This window comes from Phyllobates terribilis, unplaced genomic scaffold (genome assembly GCF_046119375.1).
Source record: "Phyllobates terribilis strain yellow unplaced genomic scaffold, ASM4611937v1 Scaffold_8__6_contigs__length_399053987, whole genome shotgun sequence".
Classification (NCBI taxonomy): domain Eukaryota; kingdom Metazoa; phylum Chordata; class Amphibia; order Anura; family Dendrobatidae; genus Phyllobates; species Phyllobates terribilis.
In genome coordinates, this window is record NW_027362768.1 from 200,042,691 (window position 1) to 200,062,748 (window position 20,058).

General features: G+C 47.6%; 1 protein-coding gene across 1 annotated transcript in view; it reads right to left on the reverse strand.

Moving 5' to 3' along the window:
* The window catches only part of SLC6A9 (solute carrier family 6 member 9), a 134,720-nt gene that overhangs the window by 51,568 nt on the left and 63,094 nt on the right, over positions 1 to 20,058 (reverse strand). The window contains exons 2-4 of the mRNA XM_073645268.1: positions 13,969 to 14,125; positions 10,692 to 10,828; positions 3,932 to 4,026 (exon numbers count right to left, since the gene is read on the reverse strand). Of these exons, the coding sequence (XP_073501369.1) occupies positions 3,932 to 4,026; positions 10,692 to 10,828; positions 13,969 to 14,125 (389 nt within the window). The remainder of the gene's footprint in view (positions 1 to 3,931; positions 4,027 to 10,691; positions 10,829 to 13,968; positions 14,126 to 20,058) is intronic.

The window sequence follows — 20,058 nt, forward strand, 5'->3', positions numbered from 1 at the left end:
TGTTCCTCGCACTACTGAGACACCTGTGTGGCTTAAACCTGCTCTCCAGACTTGTTTACATCGAGCACATTGGGGTCGTCATTGTTTGGGGGGACGTCATTGTTTGATGATTACACAGTGTCACGCAAGGTGTGGAAAAGACTTAGTCCAACAGAAAGGGAAGAGGGAAAGGGAGGCCAGACTCTAGGGTAAGGGGGGAGTGGAAACCTCCTAGGCTGGTCAAGTGTCACCCTGTCTCTCCTAACGACCCTATATTGGCTCTTCACCAATCGCCACACGCGTGCCTCGCCCTGTCTTTCCCTGGCATCTGGCTAAGTCTAGGGAAGGGAGATGAGCACTAGTCGATCCCCACTGAACACTAAAGACAACAACAGAGGACAAACAGGGGGAAATTGCTTAGCTTTAGATGACTCCAGACAAATGCACACACAGCCTCAAGCTCCAGAGAGGAAAAAGTACTGCTCTTCACAAGGGGTAATGAATATCGCCGGCACTTCCCTCTGTAACACAGCAGGTATTTATACACCCAGGCCAGGGTGTTAATTAGCCAGAGGAAGGTAGCCGCTGGTTCCTAGAGACAGCCTCTAAGAAGATATCTGTATTGCCAAACCCAGAGATCTCCAAAACAGTGTGGGAAGATTGTCCAGGACATAGCAAGCGATGATTTCACAATGAACTGACCCCACCCTCAGTTTTACATTATGTACAATCTGAGTAAATGCTTTCTGTGCAAGTGGTGCCAAGTCGATGGCAAAGATGGAAATAGGTTCAGCTAAAGCACAGCAAGCGAGACCATGAGTTTTCACAAGCTCAGCATCAACCATGCTGACTCCGGCTTCACTGTCAACAAACACAGAAATTTTCTCGGTTTTACTCTCTAGCACCACCTCCGCTGACAGGACAAAGCTGGAACTGCAGGTTGGTAAGAAATGCACCCCTTGTTTATCCAACTCCAGACTACCAAGAGTTAATCCTTTTGTTTAGGAATTGAGGGACAGGTCCCAACAAAATGTCCCTTTTTCCCACAAAAAAAAACCATACGCCTTTTTTCCAGCGAATCTCCAGGGAGTGTATGATGCCGAGACACCCCCTAACTGCATGGGTTCCTCCACTTCCCCCAGTACTGGTTCACCCCCAGACCGCTCCCCTGGCAGAGGTACACAACCTCGGCAAGAAGACCCCGGAGAAGGTGGTCTCACCCGTCTATCCCGAAGGCGTCTATCAAGACGTATCGCCAACGACATGGCAGCCTCCAAGGACTGAGGGGTTTCATATGCTGCCAAGGCATCTTTCAACCTTTCAGTAAGACCCTCATAAAATTGACTTCTAAGGGCTGAGTCCTTCCATTTGGAATCCGTTACCCATTTACAGAATTCAGAGCTGTACGTCTCCACTGACCGATTCCCCTGCTGAAGACGACGTAACCTAGACTCAGCCAAGGCGACTCGGTCAGGGTCATCATAGATGAGGGCCAGAGCCCCGAAAAACCCCTCCACAGACTGGAGACAAACCGAGTCCTGCGGTAAAGAAAACACCCAGGACTGAGGATCTCCCTGCAGCAGAGACATCACAATACTGACCCGTTGCTCCTCATTACCGGAGGAGTAAGGACGAAGTTTGAAATACAGTTTGCAGGCCTCCTTAAACACAAAAAACTTGTCCCTACCTCCTGAAAACCTGTCCGGGAGGGCAACCTTGGGCTTAGGCTGGACAGGCCTACCTGCAGAGACCCCCACATTGGCGACCTGTAGCCGCTGATGCTGCTGCTGAACCTCACAGCGGAGGTCATTCACCTCCAGGGACAGACAGCAGAACTGCTCTGCAACTGAACCCATACCAAGGGAGAAAGGAAAAAAAAAGGTCAACACCCAAAAACACACAGAGAGAGAAAAAAAAAACAAAGTGTCTGTTTTTTTTTTCCTTTTCAAAATGTGCTCCGCCGACGATAATGTCACGCAGGGTGTGGGAAAGACTTAGGTCAACACAAAGGGAAGAGGGAAAGGGAGCCCAGACTCTAGGGAAAGGGGGGAGTGGAGACCTCCTAGGCTGATCTAGTGTCACCCTGTCTCCCCTAACGACCCTAAATTGGCTCTTCACCAATCGCCGCACGCGTGCCTCGCCCTGTCTTTCCCTGGCGTATGGCTAAGGCTAGGGAAGGGAGGAGATGAGCACTAGTCGATCCCCACTGAACACTAAAGACAACAACAGAGGACAAAAGGGGGAAATTGCTTAGCTTTAGATGACTCCAGACAAATGCGCACACGTCCTCAAGCTCCAGAGAGGAAGAAGTACTGCTCTTGCTAAAGCCTTCACAAAGAGTAATGATTATCGCCGGCACCTCCCTCAGGTATTTCTACACCCAGGCCATGGTGTTAATTAGCCAGAGGAAGATAGCCGCTGGGTCCTAGAGACAGCCTGCCTCTAAGAAGATATCTGTAATGCCAAACCTAGAGATCTCCTGCAACCACCTGCAGGGCGACTGTCTGTCACTTCTGACACACCCGTGACACACAGGAGCTGCCGGCAGCATCTATGGAATGGTCTCCATCCAGCACATCATTGGTCAGTGATCACACAGGAGCTGCCGGGAGCGTCTCTGGAATGGTCTCCATCCAGCACATCATTGGTCAGCGATCATACAGGAGCTGCCGGGAGCGTCTCTGGAATTGTCTCCATCCAGCACATCATTGGTCAGTGATCACACAGGAGCTGCCGGGAGCGTCTCTGGAATGGTCTCCATCCAGCACATCATCGGTCGGTGATCACACAGGAGCTGCCGGGAGCGTCTCTGGAATGGTCTCCATCCAGCACATCATTGGTCGGTGATCATACAGAAGCTGCTGGGAGCGTCTCTGGAATGGTCTCCATCCAGCACATCATTGGTCAGTGATCACACAGGAGCTGCCGGGAGCGTCTCTGGAATTGTCTCCATCCAGCACATCATCAGTCGGTGATCACACAGGAGCTGCCGGGAGCGTCTCTGGAATTGTCTCCATCAAGCACATCATTGGTCAGTGATCACACAGGAGCTGCCGGGAGCGTCTCTGGAATTGTCTCCATCCAGCACATCATTGGTCAGTGATCACACAGGAGCTGCCGGGAGCGTCTCTGGAATTGTCTCCATCAAGCACATCATTGGTCGGTGACACACAGGAGCTGCCGGGAGCGTCTCTGGAATGGTCTCCATCCAGCACATCATTGGTCAGTGATCACACAGGAGCTGCCGGGAGCGTCTCTGGAATGGTCTCCATCCAGCACATCATTGGTCAGTGATCACACAGGAGCTGCCGGGAGCGTCTCTGGAATGATCTCCATCCAGCACATCATTGGTCAGTGATCACACAGGAGCTGCCGGGAGCGTCTCTGGAATGGTCTCCATCCAGCACATCATTGGTCAGTGATCACACAGGAGCTGCCGGGAGCGTCTCTGGAATTGTCTCCATCAAGCACATCATTGGTCGGTGATCACACAGGAGCTGCCGGGAGCGTCTCTGGAATGGTCTCCATCCAGCACATCATTGGTCAGTGATCACACAGGAGCTGCCGGGAGCGTCTCTGGAATGGTCTCCATCAAGCACATCATTGGTCAGTGATCACACAGGAGCTGCCGGGAGCGTCTCTGGAATGATCTCCATCCAGCACATCATTGGTCAGTGATCACACAGGAGCTGCCGGGAGCGTCTCTGGAATGGTCTCCATCCAGCACATCATCGGTCGGTGATCACACAGGAGCTGCCGGGAGCGTCTCTGGAATGGTCTCCATCCAGCACATCATCAGTCGGTGATCACACAGGAGCTGCCGGGAGCGTCTCTGGAATTGTCTCCATCCAGCACATCGGGGATGTCGTTGGTCAGTGATTACACAGCAGCTGCTGATCCTGATGATTTGTACAATCAGCAGCAGAACGTTCCTCAGACGACCATTAATAACCTCAGGGACAGCAGCCGAGGACGGAGGTGCCGGGATTTCTGGTTCAGACACCAGGTTGCAGAATCCAGAGGATATGATAAAGTTGTTTCCATCATCTGCAAATCAGGGACATCTCAGTCCAATGATCTTCCGAATTCACCACTTCTCCTTCCTGGTGCTGTAGTTTCAATGGTGAGGAGGGTAGATAGTTATATATAGGGCTGTAGCTATAGGGAATTATATATGTCCACCAGTGAATGGAGGCAACAAAGGAAATTGTCACAAAGCCCCAGGCCTTGCACATAACGGACAGATATGGGAAGGGATCGACCCTTACTCCCCCATAAAACAAAGCATAACTCCAGTAAACCTCAACCCTAATAAGTACAAAACACACGAGTTTGGATGTTAAAATGGCCACAGCTTTATTTAAAACTCACAGGATTAAACAACCATAGTTGGAGTCAGGTGGAGTCTTCAGGCGCAGGGTTCCCGAATGCTGTGATATCCCAGCTGTCCGACCTACTTTACCAGGCGGGATAGCCAAAAGCGTTACCATACCAGATCCTTCAGGCTGGCCCCCCGTAGCCGAGCCTGTTCACCACCATGAGATTTTACATCCTTTATTAGATCAGATTAGTCCATCGTAATATCCTGCAACTTCTACCTGACTCCTAAACCGCAGCTGTGACAATTCACATAAAAGGATAAATTCAAAGTATCCAGCAGTATTTTCCAGGGTAATCAGGGTTTCTCTAAGTCTCTCTGGGGTGCTGGCCTTAGCATCAGCATCCCACAAAGGATCTATCTTACTTGTCCCTCTGTCCTCCTCAGACCCCCTCCTTATATCCAGGGGTAGGCAGACAAGTTGGAAGGTTTTCAGGCCTCCCAGACCTGAGAATGGCGCCTCAGAGATCACGGGGTGATAATGTCAGCAGGGGTTCATCAAGAGGCATGGACACATTCAGGCTGCAGATGGTGACTGAGCTAATTCAATTATTGGACCTTTTGTAAGGTAATTAAGGCTCTAGACACACCATCACAACCTTTACCCCCTTTTAATGAGTGAGCACACCATGAGGTCTACACAGACCTCTGGCCACCTCACTTTAGTCCACATTGCTCAACTGTTGATAGTTCCTTGTACATCGGTAGGGGTAGGTCGGCCTGAGGGAGTCTATGGTTCTTCTTGTCGGGACAGTCCAGCCGTGTTCTGTTGTGGGCTTCCCTGTTTGTATTGGATGGAGAAGCTGTAGGGTTGTAGAGACAAAATCGACCACAGCAACCATCCATAGTCTTAGAACAAGGCCAGCTCCTCACATACTTCCCCCACTTTTTCAGCACGGACACGAATGTAAGAGATTTCACATTCATGAGAATGAAACTTTGTGTCATCCAGTTTCATTAAAGCATATTCCATGTCGTCCTTGCGAATACACTCCACAGTCCCCATTCCACCCTGGTGTACTCCAGCTTCTCTCATATGATCTTTCAGATCTTGCCAACTCCCCAATGGGGAAAGCCCTGAGACGAGGTCTGTTTTACCCCGCAGGATCCTCCATATTCTCCCCCTGAACCCTGATTTGTCCTGGGAAACTCCACACGTACCCGACGAGAACTGAACGTGTATCTATTGTAAAATCTAAACTGCTGCAGAATATGTTGGCACTATAAAAATAAAAAATATTATCATTATTATAATTGTGACCAACCCCAGAGTGCTGACCCCCAGCTAGGGGGGTGGTCTCTTGGCCTGGTAAATGGTGTTCTGGAGGAAGAATAACTGAGCTGACCAGGGTGATGGTAGATCCAGTGTTCCCAAGTCCCTGGGCCTCCTCCATGATGTCATTTATCTCCCCTAGGTCACATTCCTTCATGGTAACAGTCATTGTATTTTTGTGTATTACTCACCACAGGCAGGAGGCTTAGTCTGCATGTTGAGATTGCTCCATTCCCATTCAGCTGATGCACTGTGAACCGGTCCTTGGCTTTGGGTTAAGACATTGGCCCAGTGGCACACCAACCCTGCCGCACTAATCCTACATCCACCATTCCATGACAGTGACACCAGTCTAAATGTAGTCGGGCCCTCTGAATGTTCAAAGATTCTCCTCCGGCTGTGTTCACTAACATACGGCTGCCAGGAAGAATACATTGGCCCAGGACTAAATGTTCTTTGATCAATGTGACTGAGGCTCTGGAGTCATGGAGCTTGCAGATACTGGTTCATGGTCGCTGAGGTGCCCCATCTAGTCGGGGACACTTGTCCTTGTAACACATATGCCTCTTCCTCCTCTGGTAGGGACAGTGGGATCCTCTCCCCCTGCATTCCAGCCGCATTGCAGCACCGTGTTCACTGGTTGGGGACGCGGATGATGTGAGCTAGAACATTCCCGACATTCTCTACCAAAGAGTCCAATGCGTCCACAATTAAGGTAGCTTAACCTCCGTCTTTGTGAAGTCCAAAATCCCCGCAGCTCCTCCTCTGTGATTCCACTAGGTCTTGGTCGGAACTGTTGGGGCCCAGGATTGTGAGGCATGGTTGTCATTGGCCTGTGGCAGGGTGGAGAGACAGATATAACTGGAGGGGGCCGGGGCGTGGGACCAGGCTCTGGTCTATTGTCCAGAAACCTCCTCCATTGCGGTCAGATAGTAAGGGCCTCATCGGCCGGGGCTGCAGCTCTATCAAAGGTGCGCAGCGTGCGCTCCCGGACTCATTCCCATATATCTGCGGGGTACTTGGCAAGAAATTGTTCTATAAGGAACGCCTGTATAACGTCTTCCACAGTTAAGGCATTTTCTTTTTCCAGCCATCTCCGACATGCCTTATGGGCATACATCCTAAACGATCCCCCCGTGGTGAATAGGAGGTCTAGGAACTGGGCCTTATACGAGTCTGGGGTGATAGGGTGGTAATCCAGGACAGTCCGCTTTACAATGTTATTGTAGAATCGGCGCCTCTGCCTCCTGCCCGGCAGAGACGCCGTCCCCCTTACCGCCGCGGTCCTGCTCCGGCGTCTTCTGGCCTCCCTGCAGCTGCTGCATGCAGCTTTTCCGGCTCCGTGCTTAGGGCGCGCGCGCTCCCTCCCTCTTAAAGGGGCCGTGCGCGTCGTCCTAAAAAGTCCCCGGCCACTGGCCGGAGGATTTCCCCTATAAAAGGCACCTCCTACAATATAGAGGTGCAAGTGCAAGGTTGTAGCTTTGTGTGTTAATCTCTGCTTCAGCCCTCAGGTCACTTTGCCTGCCTGACTACCAGCCTAGTCTGCCAGTCTACTCCTGACTATCCGTCCAGCCCGACAGTCTGCTTACAGCTCCGTCTGCCAGTCTGTCTATGGGCTTGGCCAGTCCGCTTATCCGGAGACTTCACCTGCTACCTGTCTCCGCCAGCCAAGGACACTCTCCAGCCCGAAGGTCGGCCTACGGTCAGCCCGCCAGTCTGTCTATGGGCTAGGCTAGCCTGCCTACTTGGAGAACTTGCCTGTTACCTAGAGGCTCCTGCCCGCCACTTGCCGTGACCACCTGACAGCCTACCTAGAGGCTCCTGCCCGTCACTTGCCGTGACCACCTGACAGCCTACCTAGAGGCTCCTGCCCGTCACTTGCCGTGCCTGCCTGACAGCCCACTTAGAGGCACCTGCCCGTCACTTGCCGTGACCACCTGACAGCCTACCTAGAGGCTCCTGGCCGTCACTTGCCGTGACCACCTGACAGCCTACCTAGAGGCTCCTGGCCGTCACTTGCCGTGACCACCTGACAGCCTACCTAGAGGCTCCTGCTCGTCACTTGCCGTGCCTGCCTGACAGCCCACTTAGAGGCACCTGCCCGTCACTTGTCGTGACCACCTGACAGCCTACCTAGAGGCTCCTGCCAGTCACTTGCCGTGCCTGCCTGACAGCCTACCTAGAGGCTCCTGCCCGTCAGTTGCCGTGCCTGTCTGACAGCCTACCTAGAGGCTCCTGCCCGTCACTTGCCGTGCCTGCCTGACAGCCTACCTAGAGGCTCCTGCCCGTCACTTGCCGTGCCTGCCTGATAGCCTACCTAGAGGCTCCTGCCCGTCACTTGCCGTGCCTGCCTGACAGCCTACCTAGAGGCTCCTGCCCGTCACTTGCCGTGCCTGCCTGATAGCCTACCTAGAGGCTCCTGCCTGTTACCTGCCGTGCCTACTTGTCAGCTTACCTGGAGGCTCCTACTTGTTACCAGCCGTGTCTGTCAGTCCGTCTGTCCGGACCACCCGTCAGCCTGCTCGCCGTGCTGTACCGGTCCTTGCCATCTGACCCGTGGGAGTCACCTGCTCTCTTACAAGGTCGTCGCCAGAGTAGCACCTGGACCCTCTGCTCGGTCCCTCCCTGGTCACGGAGTCGATTGAGCCGCCGTACGACCATGGTCGGTCCGAGTTGATACCTAGTTACGCCCCTCTGGGTCCCTCCTTGCACCGCAGCACAGAGGTTCCACCACCCGGATCCGTAACAGTTATGTTCCCAATTCCACTGTGAGTCAATGGTTTGGTAAGCCTCTGCCTCTGCTTCCGTTCAGGAGTCCCACTGACAAATGCATGCAGCCAGAGTGGGGCACCTCCATCACGTTGGGTTTACACTCCACATCGCATTACTCCCTCTTTCGAGCTCCATTGCTTCTTGCCTCCCCTGTGCTCGGCGAGCAGCCTCCTCCTCATACTCCTGAGAGACGCTTGGGCCCAGAACCGCCATCTCTTCTTCGTACCACACCAACCCACCGGCATTTTGGGGTGGGTATCTCCATCTCCAGCGCTTGGCTGTTAGACATCTGGGAGGAGGTGGCCTGGCTAGCACCCACTAGTAGATCAATTAAGGCCTCTTTAATCAGTCCCTGGAAGTTCAGGCTCAGATCTCTGGCTCTCTCCTGTAGACTGGATACAGTCCAACTTCTGTATTCACTCTGTGGGTGGTTCTCCATTTGGTTGCGCTCTGTTGATAACACCACTGCCACCAGTTGTCACGGGGTCCTTCTCCCGTATGACACGACCAACAGAGCGAGAGATGAGTGAACATCCCCAAGAACCTTTATTACATGCAAACCGAAAGGTCTATAAACAATCCACCACAGAGAAGACAAAATAGTCCAGGAACACGGATACAGTCCAGTAACGGGATAAATGCCCGGGAGATGAGAGTCCCAATCCTCCGCTTAGAGATCGGTATGGCAGTGCGGCTCCAGATACTTCTCAGCATAGGCTCCTCTATCAGTATTAGTCTCTCTGCGGTGCTGGCCTTAACTTCAGCATCCCACAAAGGATCTATCTTACTTGTCTCTCTGTCCTCCTCAGACCCCCTCTTTATATCCAGGGGTAGGCAGACAGGTTGGATGGTTTTCAGGCCTCCCAGACCTGAGAATGGCGCCTCAGAGATCACGGGGTGATAATGTCAGCAGGGGTTCATCAAGAGGCATGGACACATTCAGGCTGCAGATGGTAACTGAGCTAACTCAAATTATCAATTATCGGCCCTATTGTAAGGTAATTAAGACTCTAAACAATACGAGGAATACACAGAATGATACAGAGCAACAGGACAACATTCCTAAAATCAGTAAGAATATGAACATAGACAGAATGATACCCCACACACCGTATCACACCATCACAGAGACATTTGGATAAGCCAGGTTGGGACAATCAGGTCACCTGGCCACCTACCTCAATGTACTGTCAGCTTCCTAAGCTTGTCATTACCTCCTCTCTGCGAGTGCCCGAAAAAAATCTTGGTGCCACTGGTGGGGGTAGTCGGCCCTGAAAGTTCAAAGTCGCAGCTGTTCTATCCCAGGCGGGCCAGCAGAAGGATGAGACTCTGTAATTTGCACCATCTTGGGTATTTGCTGAGACTATACTATGTGTTATTGTCTGTTTAGTGGTTCAATAAAGTATTGCCACGCTGTTATACCCTCACCCTGTGTTGTTTAAGTAGTATTCGGACAACGGAAAAGGAGTGAGGTGCATTAAGTGGGATGAGCCCTGGTCCATGAGGTCTTTCTAAAAACAGCCGGGCCAGTGGACGAGAGCACCCACTGACCCCTTGTGTTTTGTGTTCAAACCCTGCAAACATAACAAGGGGCATACACACAGCCAATTTCCAACTCATGAAGAGTCATCCTACAGTGCTCAGGAGAGGAAAGAACCCCTGTGGAGGAAACCTCTACGGAACCATGACTGAAAGATCGCCCTTCCCACGGGCTTAGAAGGGTTTAGCAAATTTAGATGTTTATATACATAACAGAATCAGACATGAAACAAGACATATAACTGTGAATACAACAAATACAATAAGACATGAATCACCATACAAGTAACGCTGAAGTAAGCAACTGTAGAAATTATTGTAGCTGTGAGCCTCGCGAGCAGTGTCCTCTCTCCTCTTGCACCAGTCAGTGGCTCGTTTTGTTGAAGATTACTGTTCTTGTTTTTTATTATATATACCCCTTTTCACAAGAAAAGCGCCATGGAATAAATGGCGCTATAATCATAAATAATAATAATAAACAGAACGGGCACGAGCAAAAAATGTTTCCTGAAGTTCTCCAGGTAAAATAAAGAGAGAAAGCAACAAGAAAGCAACAAGAACACATCCCGTGCTCCTCTCTGCAATGAGTCACCCCCCTGTGCTTAAAAACTACACAGCTATCCAAAACTAAAACTTCAGGTGAGCGTTTAAGAGTCTGCCCCTCACTCAGTCATGTTCCCTCCTCCGCTAAAAGCTCCGGGGGAGTCTGATTCAGAAAATGTAAGCGAAAGGTTTAAAAAATTGGTAGACTATACCTTTAAACATGGGGCTGACTCTCCAGACCCCTAGACATCCCTGACTGGCAAATTGCCCAAATGACAATTCCATAAAAAAGAGCGGAATCCCGCAGAACACCAGCATGATGAAATACGGGAACAAGAAGGCACCTAGAAAACAAAGAAGAAATGTATAATATGAAGACAGCGGTAATGTCACTGCTGTATAATAACTGATATCTGGAGAGCGATGATGTCACTGCTGTATAATATAACGGATATCTGGAGAGCTGTGATGTCACTGCTGTATAATATAACTGATATCTGGAGAGCGGTGATGTCACCGCTGTATAATATAACTGATATCTGGAGAGCGGTGATGTCACTGCTGTATAATATAACTGATATCTGGGGAGCGGTGATGTCACTGCTGTATAATATAACTGATATCTGGAGAGCGGTGATGTCACTGCTGTATAATATAACTGATATCTGGAGAGCGGTGATGTCACTGCTGTATAATATAACTGATATCTGGGGAGCGGTGATGTCTCTGCTGTATAATATAACTGATATCTGGAGAGCGGTGATGTCACTGCTGTATAATATAACTGATATCTGGAGAGCGGTGATGTCACTGCTGTATAATATAACTGATATCTGGAGAGCGGTGATGTCACTGCTGTATAATATATCTGATATCTGGAGAGCGGTGATGTCACTGCTGTATAATATAACTGATATCTGGAGAGAGGTGATGTCACTGCTGTATAATATAACTGATATCTGGAGAGCGGTGATGTCACTGCTGTATAATATAACTGATATCTGGAGAGAGGTGATGTCACTGCTGTATAATATAACTGATATCTGGAGAGCGGTGATGTCACTGCTGTATAATATAACTGATATCTGGAGAGCGGTGATGTCACTGTTGTATAATATAACTGATATCTGGAGAGAGGTGATGTCAATGCTGTATAATATAACTGATATCTGGAGAGAGGTGATGTCACTGCTGTATAATATAACTGATATCTGGAGAGCGGTGATGTCACTGCTGTATAATATAACTGATATCTGGAGAGCGGTGATGTCACTGCTGTATAATATAACTGATATCTGGAGAGCGGTGATGTCACTGCTGTATAATATAACTGATATCTGGAGAGAGGTGATGTCACTGCTGTATAATATAACTGATATCTGGAGAGCGGTGATGTCACTGCTGTATAATATAACTGATATCTGGAGAGAGGTGATGTCACCGCTGTATAATATAACTGATATCTGGAGAGCGGTGATGTCTCTGCTGTATAATATAACTGATATCTGGAGAGCGGTGATGTCACTGCTGTATAATATAACTCATATCTGGAGAGCGGTGATGTCACTGTTGTATAATATAACTGATATCTGGAGAGCTGTGATGTCACCGCTGTATAATATAACTGATATCTGGAGAGCGGTGATGTCACCGCTGTATAATATAACTGATATCTGGAGAGCGGTGATGTCACCGCTGTATAATATAACTGATATCTGGAGAGCGGTGATGTCACTGCTGTATGATATAACTGATATCTGGAGAGCGGTGATGTCACTGCTGTATAATATAACTGATATCTGGAGAGCGGTGATGTCACCGCTGTATAATATAACTGATATCTGGAGAGCGGTGATGTCACCGCTGTATAATATAACTGATATCTGGGGAGTGGTGATGTCACTGCTGTATAATATAACTGATATCTGGAGAGCGGTGATGTCACTGCTGTATAATATAACTGATATCTGGAGAGCGGTGATGTCACTGCTGTATAATATAACTGATATCTGGAGAGCGGTGATGTCACTGCTGTATAATATAACTGATATCTGGAGAGCGGTGATGTCACCGCTGTATAATATAACTGATATCTGGGGAGCGGTGATGTCACTGCTGTATAATATAACTGATATCTGGAGAGCGGTGATGTCACTGCTGTATAATATAACTGATATCTGGAGAGCGGTGATGTCACCGCTGTATAATATAACTGATATCTGGGGAGCGGTGATGTCACCGCTGTATAATATAACTGATATCTGGGGAGCGGTGATGTCACTGCTGTATAATATAACTGATATCTGGGGAGCGGTGATGTCACTGCTGTATAATATAACTGATATCTGGGGAGCGGTGATGTCACCGCTGTATAATATAACTGATATCTGGGGAGCGGTGATGTCACTGCTGTATAATATAACTGATATCTGGAGAGCGGTGATGTCACTGCTGTATAATATAACTGATATCTGGAGAGCGGTGATGTCACCGCTGTATAATATAACTGATATCTGGGGAGCGGTGATGTCACTGCTGTATAATATAACTGATATCTGGAGAGCGGTGATGTCTCTGCTGTATAATATAACTGATATCTGGAGAGCGGTGATGTCACTGCTGTATAATATAACTGATATCTGGGGAGCGGTGATGTCACTGCTGTATAATATAACTGATATCTGGAGAGCGGTGATGTCACTGCTGTATAATATAACTGATATCTGGAGAGCGGTGATGTCACTGCTGTATAATATAACTGATATCTGGAGAGCGGTGATGTCACTGCTGTATAATATAACTGATATCTGGAGAGCGGTGATGTCACTGCTGTATAATATAACTGATATCTGGAGAGCGGTGATGTCTCTGCTGTATAATATAACTGATATCTGGAGAGCGGTGATGTCACTGCTGTATAATATAACTGATATCTGGAGAGCGGTGATGTCACTGCTGTATAATATAACTGATATCTGGAGAGAGGTGATGTCACTGCTGTATAATATAAGTGATATCTGGAGAGCGGTGATGTCACTGCTGTATAATATAACTGATATCTGGAGAGCGGTGATGTCACTGCTGTATAATATAACTGATATCTGGAGAGCGGTGATGTCACTGCTGTATAATATAACTGATATCTGGAGTGCGGTGATGTCACTGCTGTATAATATAACTGATATCTGGAGAGCGGTGATGTCACCTCTGTATAATATAACTGATATCTGGAGAGCGGTGATGTCACTGCTGTATAATATAACTGATATCTGGAGAGCGGTGATGTCACTGCTGTATAATATAACTGATATCTGGAGAGCGGTGATGTCACCGCTGTATAATATAACTGATATCTGGAGAGCGGTGATGTCACTGCTGTATAATATAACTGATATCTGGAGAGCGGTGATGTCACTGCTGTATAATATAACTGATATCTGGAGGTTTCCCAGGACGCTCCTGTGTTGCCCTCGGGGTCTCTCACCTCCTCCATTCCTGTAGCAGAGATACGGGAACCTCCAGACGTTGCCCAGCCCCACAGCATAGCCCACACTGGTCAGAACAAACTCGATCTGATTGCCCCAGTTTCCTCTCTTTGGGTTCTCGTCTCTCTTGGTGGCTTCGCCGGGCACAGCGCCGTTCTGTAAGGGAAGAGTCAGGTGATTAATGATGGCTCACATAACAATAAAATGACTACAACTCCCAATAATGTCAGTCCCACCAGTCGCAGCCTCCATCATCATGTCCAGTGCTGCTTAGTCTGTGCCGGTACCGGTGCAGACAATCCTCAGTTGGATCTCTGCTCCAGCGTCAGGGGCTGCGGGTCAGGAAGGGTTTTCAGCCTCTGAGCAGAATAAATGTTTCTGTTCACTGACAGCAAAAAGGTCACGATGGCGGAAGGACTTTTCATTGCACATTTATGTCGCTTAATGTATCCAGAAGACGCAGGGGGTGAGGAGCAACAGAGGCTCCTAACATCCCTAATCCCCGGCCCCGCCGCCCGGTCAGCTGCCAAGACCCCCAGTACAATGATCACAAGAGGCTTCTCCACTCCAGAGCACATCCGACAGGAAACACAAAGATTCATCACCAGAGACCGCTGCAGACGACCGTGGCAACAAAAGGGTTAATGCGAAAAACACCTGGAGCGTCCACCCCTGACTATACAAAACATGCAGACCGCACCAGCAGCACCACAATAGGGGGTCCCACAATACGGATAAGACCCAGTCATTGTGAAGAAAATGCAAAAGCACCACAAAATTATATACATAGAATTCTGCTGCTTCAGAGCTGAAATCTCGCAGCCAGTCAACGAAATTTCAGAAAATCTTATCCAATAAGCTCGTACCAAAAAACGTAGAAACACAGCAAAACTGCTTCATATACAGGTTAGCCCCATTCACACTCGCCTGATAGTACCTCAGCAAAGCTGTAATTGGGTGCCTGTCAGCAAGCTTGCTGACTGTTTCCAATAACAACCAGCAGTATAGTGAGTGCAGCTCTGGAGTATAATACAGGAGGTAACTCAGGATCAGTAATGTAATGTATGTACACAGTGACTGCACCAGCAGAATAGTGAGTGCAGCTCTGGAGTATAATACAGGATGTAACTCAGGATCAGTAATGTAATGTATGTACATAGTGACTGCACCAGCAGAATAGTGAGTGCAGCTCTGGAGTATAATACAGGAGGTAACTCAGGATCAGTAATGTAATGTATGTACACAGTGACTGCACCAGCAGAATAGTGAGTGCAGCTCTGGAGTATAATACAGGAGGTAACTCAGGATCAGTAATGTAATGTATGTACACAGGGACTGCACCAGCAGAATAGTGAGTGCAGCTCTGGAGTATAATACAGGAGGTAACTCAGGATCAGTAATGTAATGTATGTACACAGTGACTACACCAGCAGAATAGTGAGTGCAGCTCTGGAGTATAATACAGGATGTAACTCAGGATCAGTAATGTAATGTATGTACACAGTGACAGCACCAGCAGAATAGTGAGTGCAGCTCTGGAGTATAATACAGGAGGTAACTCAGGATCAGTAATGTAATGTATGTACACAGTGACTGCACCAGCAGAATAGTGAGTGCAGCTCTGGAGTATAATACAGGAGGTAACTCAGGATCAGTAATGTAATGTATGTACACAGGGACTGCACCAGCAGAATAGTGAGTGCAGCTCTGGAGTATAATACAGGAGGTAACTCAGGATCAGTAATGTAATGTATGTACACAGTGACTGCACCAGTAGAATAGTGAGTGCAGCTCTGGGGTATAATACAGGAGGTAACTCAGGAGCAGTAATGTAATGTATGTACACAGTGACAGCACCAGCAGAATAGTGAGTGCAGCTCTGGAGTATAATACAGGAGGTAACTCAGGATCAGTAATGTAATGTATGTACACAGTGACTCCACCAGCAGAATAGTGAGTGCAGCTCTGGAGTATAATACAGGAGGTAACTCAGGATCAGTAATGAAATGTATGTACACAGTGACTGCACCAGCAGAATAGTGAGTGCAGCTCTGGGGTATAATACAGGAGGTAACTCAGGATCAGTAATGAAATGTATGTACACAGTGACTCCACCAGCAGAATAGTGAGTGCAGCTCTGGAGTATAATACAGGAGGTAACTCAGGATCAGTAATGAAATGTATGTACACAGTGACTGCACCAGCAGAATAGTGAGTGCAGCTCTGGGGTATAATACAGGAGGTAACTCAGGATCAGTAATGAAATGTATGTACACAGTGACTGCACCAGCAGAATAGTGAGTGCAGCTCTGGAGTATAATACAGGAGGTAACTCAGGATCAGTAATGAAATGTATGTACACAGTGACTGCACCAGCAGAATAGTGAGTGCAGCTCTGGGGTATAATACAGGATGTAACTCAGGATCAGTAATGTAATGTATGTACACAGTGACTGCACCAGCAGAATAGTGAGTGCAGCTCTGGGGTATAATACAGGAGGTAACTCAGGATCAGTAATGAAATGTATGTACACAGTGACTGCACCAGCAGAATAGTGAGTGCAGCTCTGGGGTATAATACAGGATGTAACTCAGGATCAGTAATGAAATGTATGTACACAGTGACTCCACCAGCAGAATAGTGAGTGCAGCTCTGGAGTATAATACAGGAGGTAACTCAGGATCAGTAATGTAATGTATGTACACAGTGACTGCACCAGTAGAATAGTGAGTGCAGCTCTGGGGTATAATACAGGATGTAACTCAGGATCAGTAATGTAATGTATGTACACAGTGACTGCACCAGCAGAATAGTGAGTGCAGCTCTGGGGTATAATACAGGAGGTAACTCAGGATCAGTAATGTAATGTATGTACACAGTAACTGCACCAGCAGAATAGTGAGCGCAGCTCTGGAGTATAATACAGGATGTAACTCAGGATCAGTAATGTAATGTATGTACACAGTGACTCCACCAGCAGAATAGTGAGTGCAGCTCTGGGGTATAATACAGGAGGTAACTCAGGATCAGTAATGTAATGTATGTACACAGTGACTCCACCAGCAGAATAGTGAGTGCAGCTCTGGAGTACAATACAGGATGTAACTCAGGATCAGTAATGTAATGTATGTACATAGTGACTGCACCAGCAGAATAGTGAGTGCAGCTCTGGAGTATAATACAGGAGGTAACTCAGGATCAGTAATGTAATGTATGTACACAGTGACTGCACCAGCAGAATAGTGAGTGCAGCTCTGGAGTATAATACAGGAGGTAACTCAGGATCAGTAATGTAATGTATGTACACAGTGACTGCACCAGCAGAATAGTGAGTGCAGCTCTGGAGTATAATACAGGAGGTAACTCAGGATCAGTAATGTAATGTATGTACACAGTGACTGCACCAGCAGAATAGTGAGTGCAGCTCTGGAGTATAATACAGGATGTAACTCAGGATCAGTAATGTAATGTGTGTACACAGTGACTGCACCAGCAGAATATTGAGTGCAGCTCTTGAGTATAATACAGGAGGTAACTCAGGATCAGTAATGTGATGTATGTACACAGTGACTGCACCAGCAGAATAGTGAGTGCAGCTCTGGAGTATAATACAGGAGGTAACTCAGGATCAGTAATGTATGTACACAGTGACTGCACCAACAGAATAGTGAGTGCAGCTCTGGAGTATTATACAGGATGTAACTCAGGATCAGCAATGTAATGTATGTACACAGTGACTGCACCAGCAGAATAGTGAGTGCAGCTCTGGAGTATAATACAGGATGTAACTCAGGATCAGTAATGTAATGTATGTGCACAGTGACTGCACCAGCAGAATAGTGAGTGCAGCTCTGGGGTATAATACAGGAGGTAACTCAGGATCAGTAATGTAATGTATGTACACAGTGACTGCACCAGCAGAATAGTGAGTGCAGCTCTGGAGTATAGTACAGGAGGTAACTCAGGATCAGTAATGTAATGTATGTACACAGTGACTCCACCAGCAGAATAGTGAGTGCAGCTCTGGAGTATAATACAGGAGGTAACTCAGGATCAGTAATGAAATGTATGTACACAGTGACTGCACCAGCAGAATAGTGAGTGCAGCTCTGGGGTATAATACAGGATGTAACTCAGGATCAGTAATGTAATGTATGTACACAGTGACTGCACCAGCAGAATAGTGAGTGCAGCTCTGGGGTATAATACAGGAGGTAACTCAGGATCAGTAATGTAATGTATGTACACAGTGACTGCACCAGCAGAATAGTGAGTGCAGCTCTGGGGTATAATACAGGATGTAACTCAGGATCAGTAATGTAATGTATGTACACAGTGACTGCACCAGCAGAATAGTGAGTGCAGCTCTGGGGTATAATACAGGATGTAACTCAGGATCAGTAATGTAATGTATGTACACAGTGACTGCACCAGCAGAATAGTGAGTGCAGCTCTGGGGTATAATACAGGAGGTAACTCAGGATCAGTAATGTAATGTATGTACACAGTAACTGCACCAGCAGAATAGTGAGTGCAGCTCTGGAGTATAATACAGGAGGTAACTCAGGATCAGTAATGTAATGTATGTACACAGTGACTGCACCAGCAGAATAGTGAGTGCAGCTCTGGAGTATAATACAGGATGTAACTCAGGATCAGTAATGTAATGTGTGTACACAGTGACTGCACCAGCAGAATAATGAGTGCAGCTCTTGAGTATAATACAGGAGGTAACTCAGGATCAGTAATGTGATGTATGTACACAGTGACTGCACCAGCGGAATAGTGAGTGCAGCTCTGGAGTATTATACAGGATGTAACTCAGGATCAGTAATGTAATGTATGTACACAGTGACTGCACCAGCAGAATAGTGAGTGCAGCTCTGGAGTATAATACAGGATGTAACTCAGGATCAGTAATGTAATGTATGTGCACAGTGACTGCACCAGCAGAATAGTGAGTGCAGCTCTGGGGTATAATACAGGATGTAACTCAGGATCAGTAATGTAATGTATGTACACAGTGACTGCACCAGCAGAATAGTGAGTGCAGCTCTGGGGTATAATACAGGATGTAACTCAGGATCAGTAATGTAATGTATGTACACAGTGACTGCACCAGCAGAATAGTGAGTGCAGCTCTGGGGTATAATACAGGAGGTAACTCAGGATCAGTAATGTAATGTATGTACACAGTAACTGCACCAGCGGAATAGTGAGTGCAGCTCTGGAGTATAATACAGGAGGTAACTCAGGATCAGTAATGTAATGTATGTACACAGTGACTGCACCAGCAGAATAGTGAGTGCAGCTCTGGAGTATAATACAGGATGTAACTCAGGATCAGTAATGTAATGTATATATACAGTGACTGCACCAGCAGAATAGTGAGTGCAGCTCTGGAGTATAATACAGGAGGTAACTCAGGATCAGTAATGTATGTACACAGTGACTGCACCAACAGAATAGTGAGTGCAGCTCTGGAGTATTATACAGGATGTAACTCAGGATCAGCAATGTAATGTATGTACACAGTGACTGCACCAGCAGAATAGTGAGTGCAGCTCTGGAGTATAATAAAGGATGTAACTCAGGATCAGTAATGTAATGTATGTACACAGTGACTGCACCAGCAGAATAGTGAGTGCAGCTCTGGGGTATAATACAGGAGGTAACTCAGGATCAGTAATGTAATGTATGTACACAGTGACTGCACCAGCAGAATAGTGAGTGCAGCTCTGGAGTATAATACAGGAGGTAACTCAGGATCAGTAATGTAATGTATGTACACAGTGACTCCACCAGCAGAATAGTGAGTGCAGCTCTGGAGTATAATACAGGAGGTAACTCAGGATCAGTAATGAAATGTATGTACACAGTGACTGCACCAGCAGAATAGTGAGTGCAGCTCTGGGGTATAATACAGGATGTAACTCAGGATCAGTAATGTAATGTATGTACACAGTGACTGCACCAGCAGAATAGTGAGTGCAGCTCTGGAGTATAATACAGGATGTAACTCAGGATCAGTAATGTAATGTATGTACACAGTGACTGCACCAGCAGAATAGTGAGTGCAGTTCTGGAG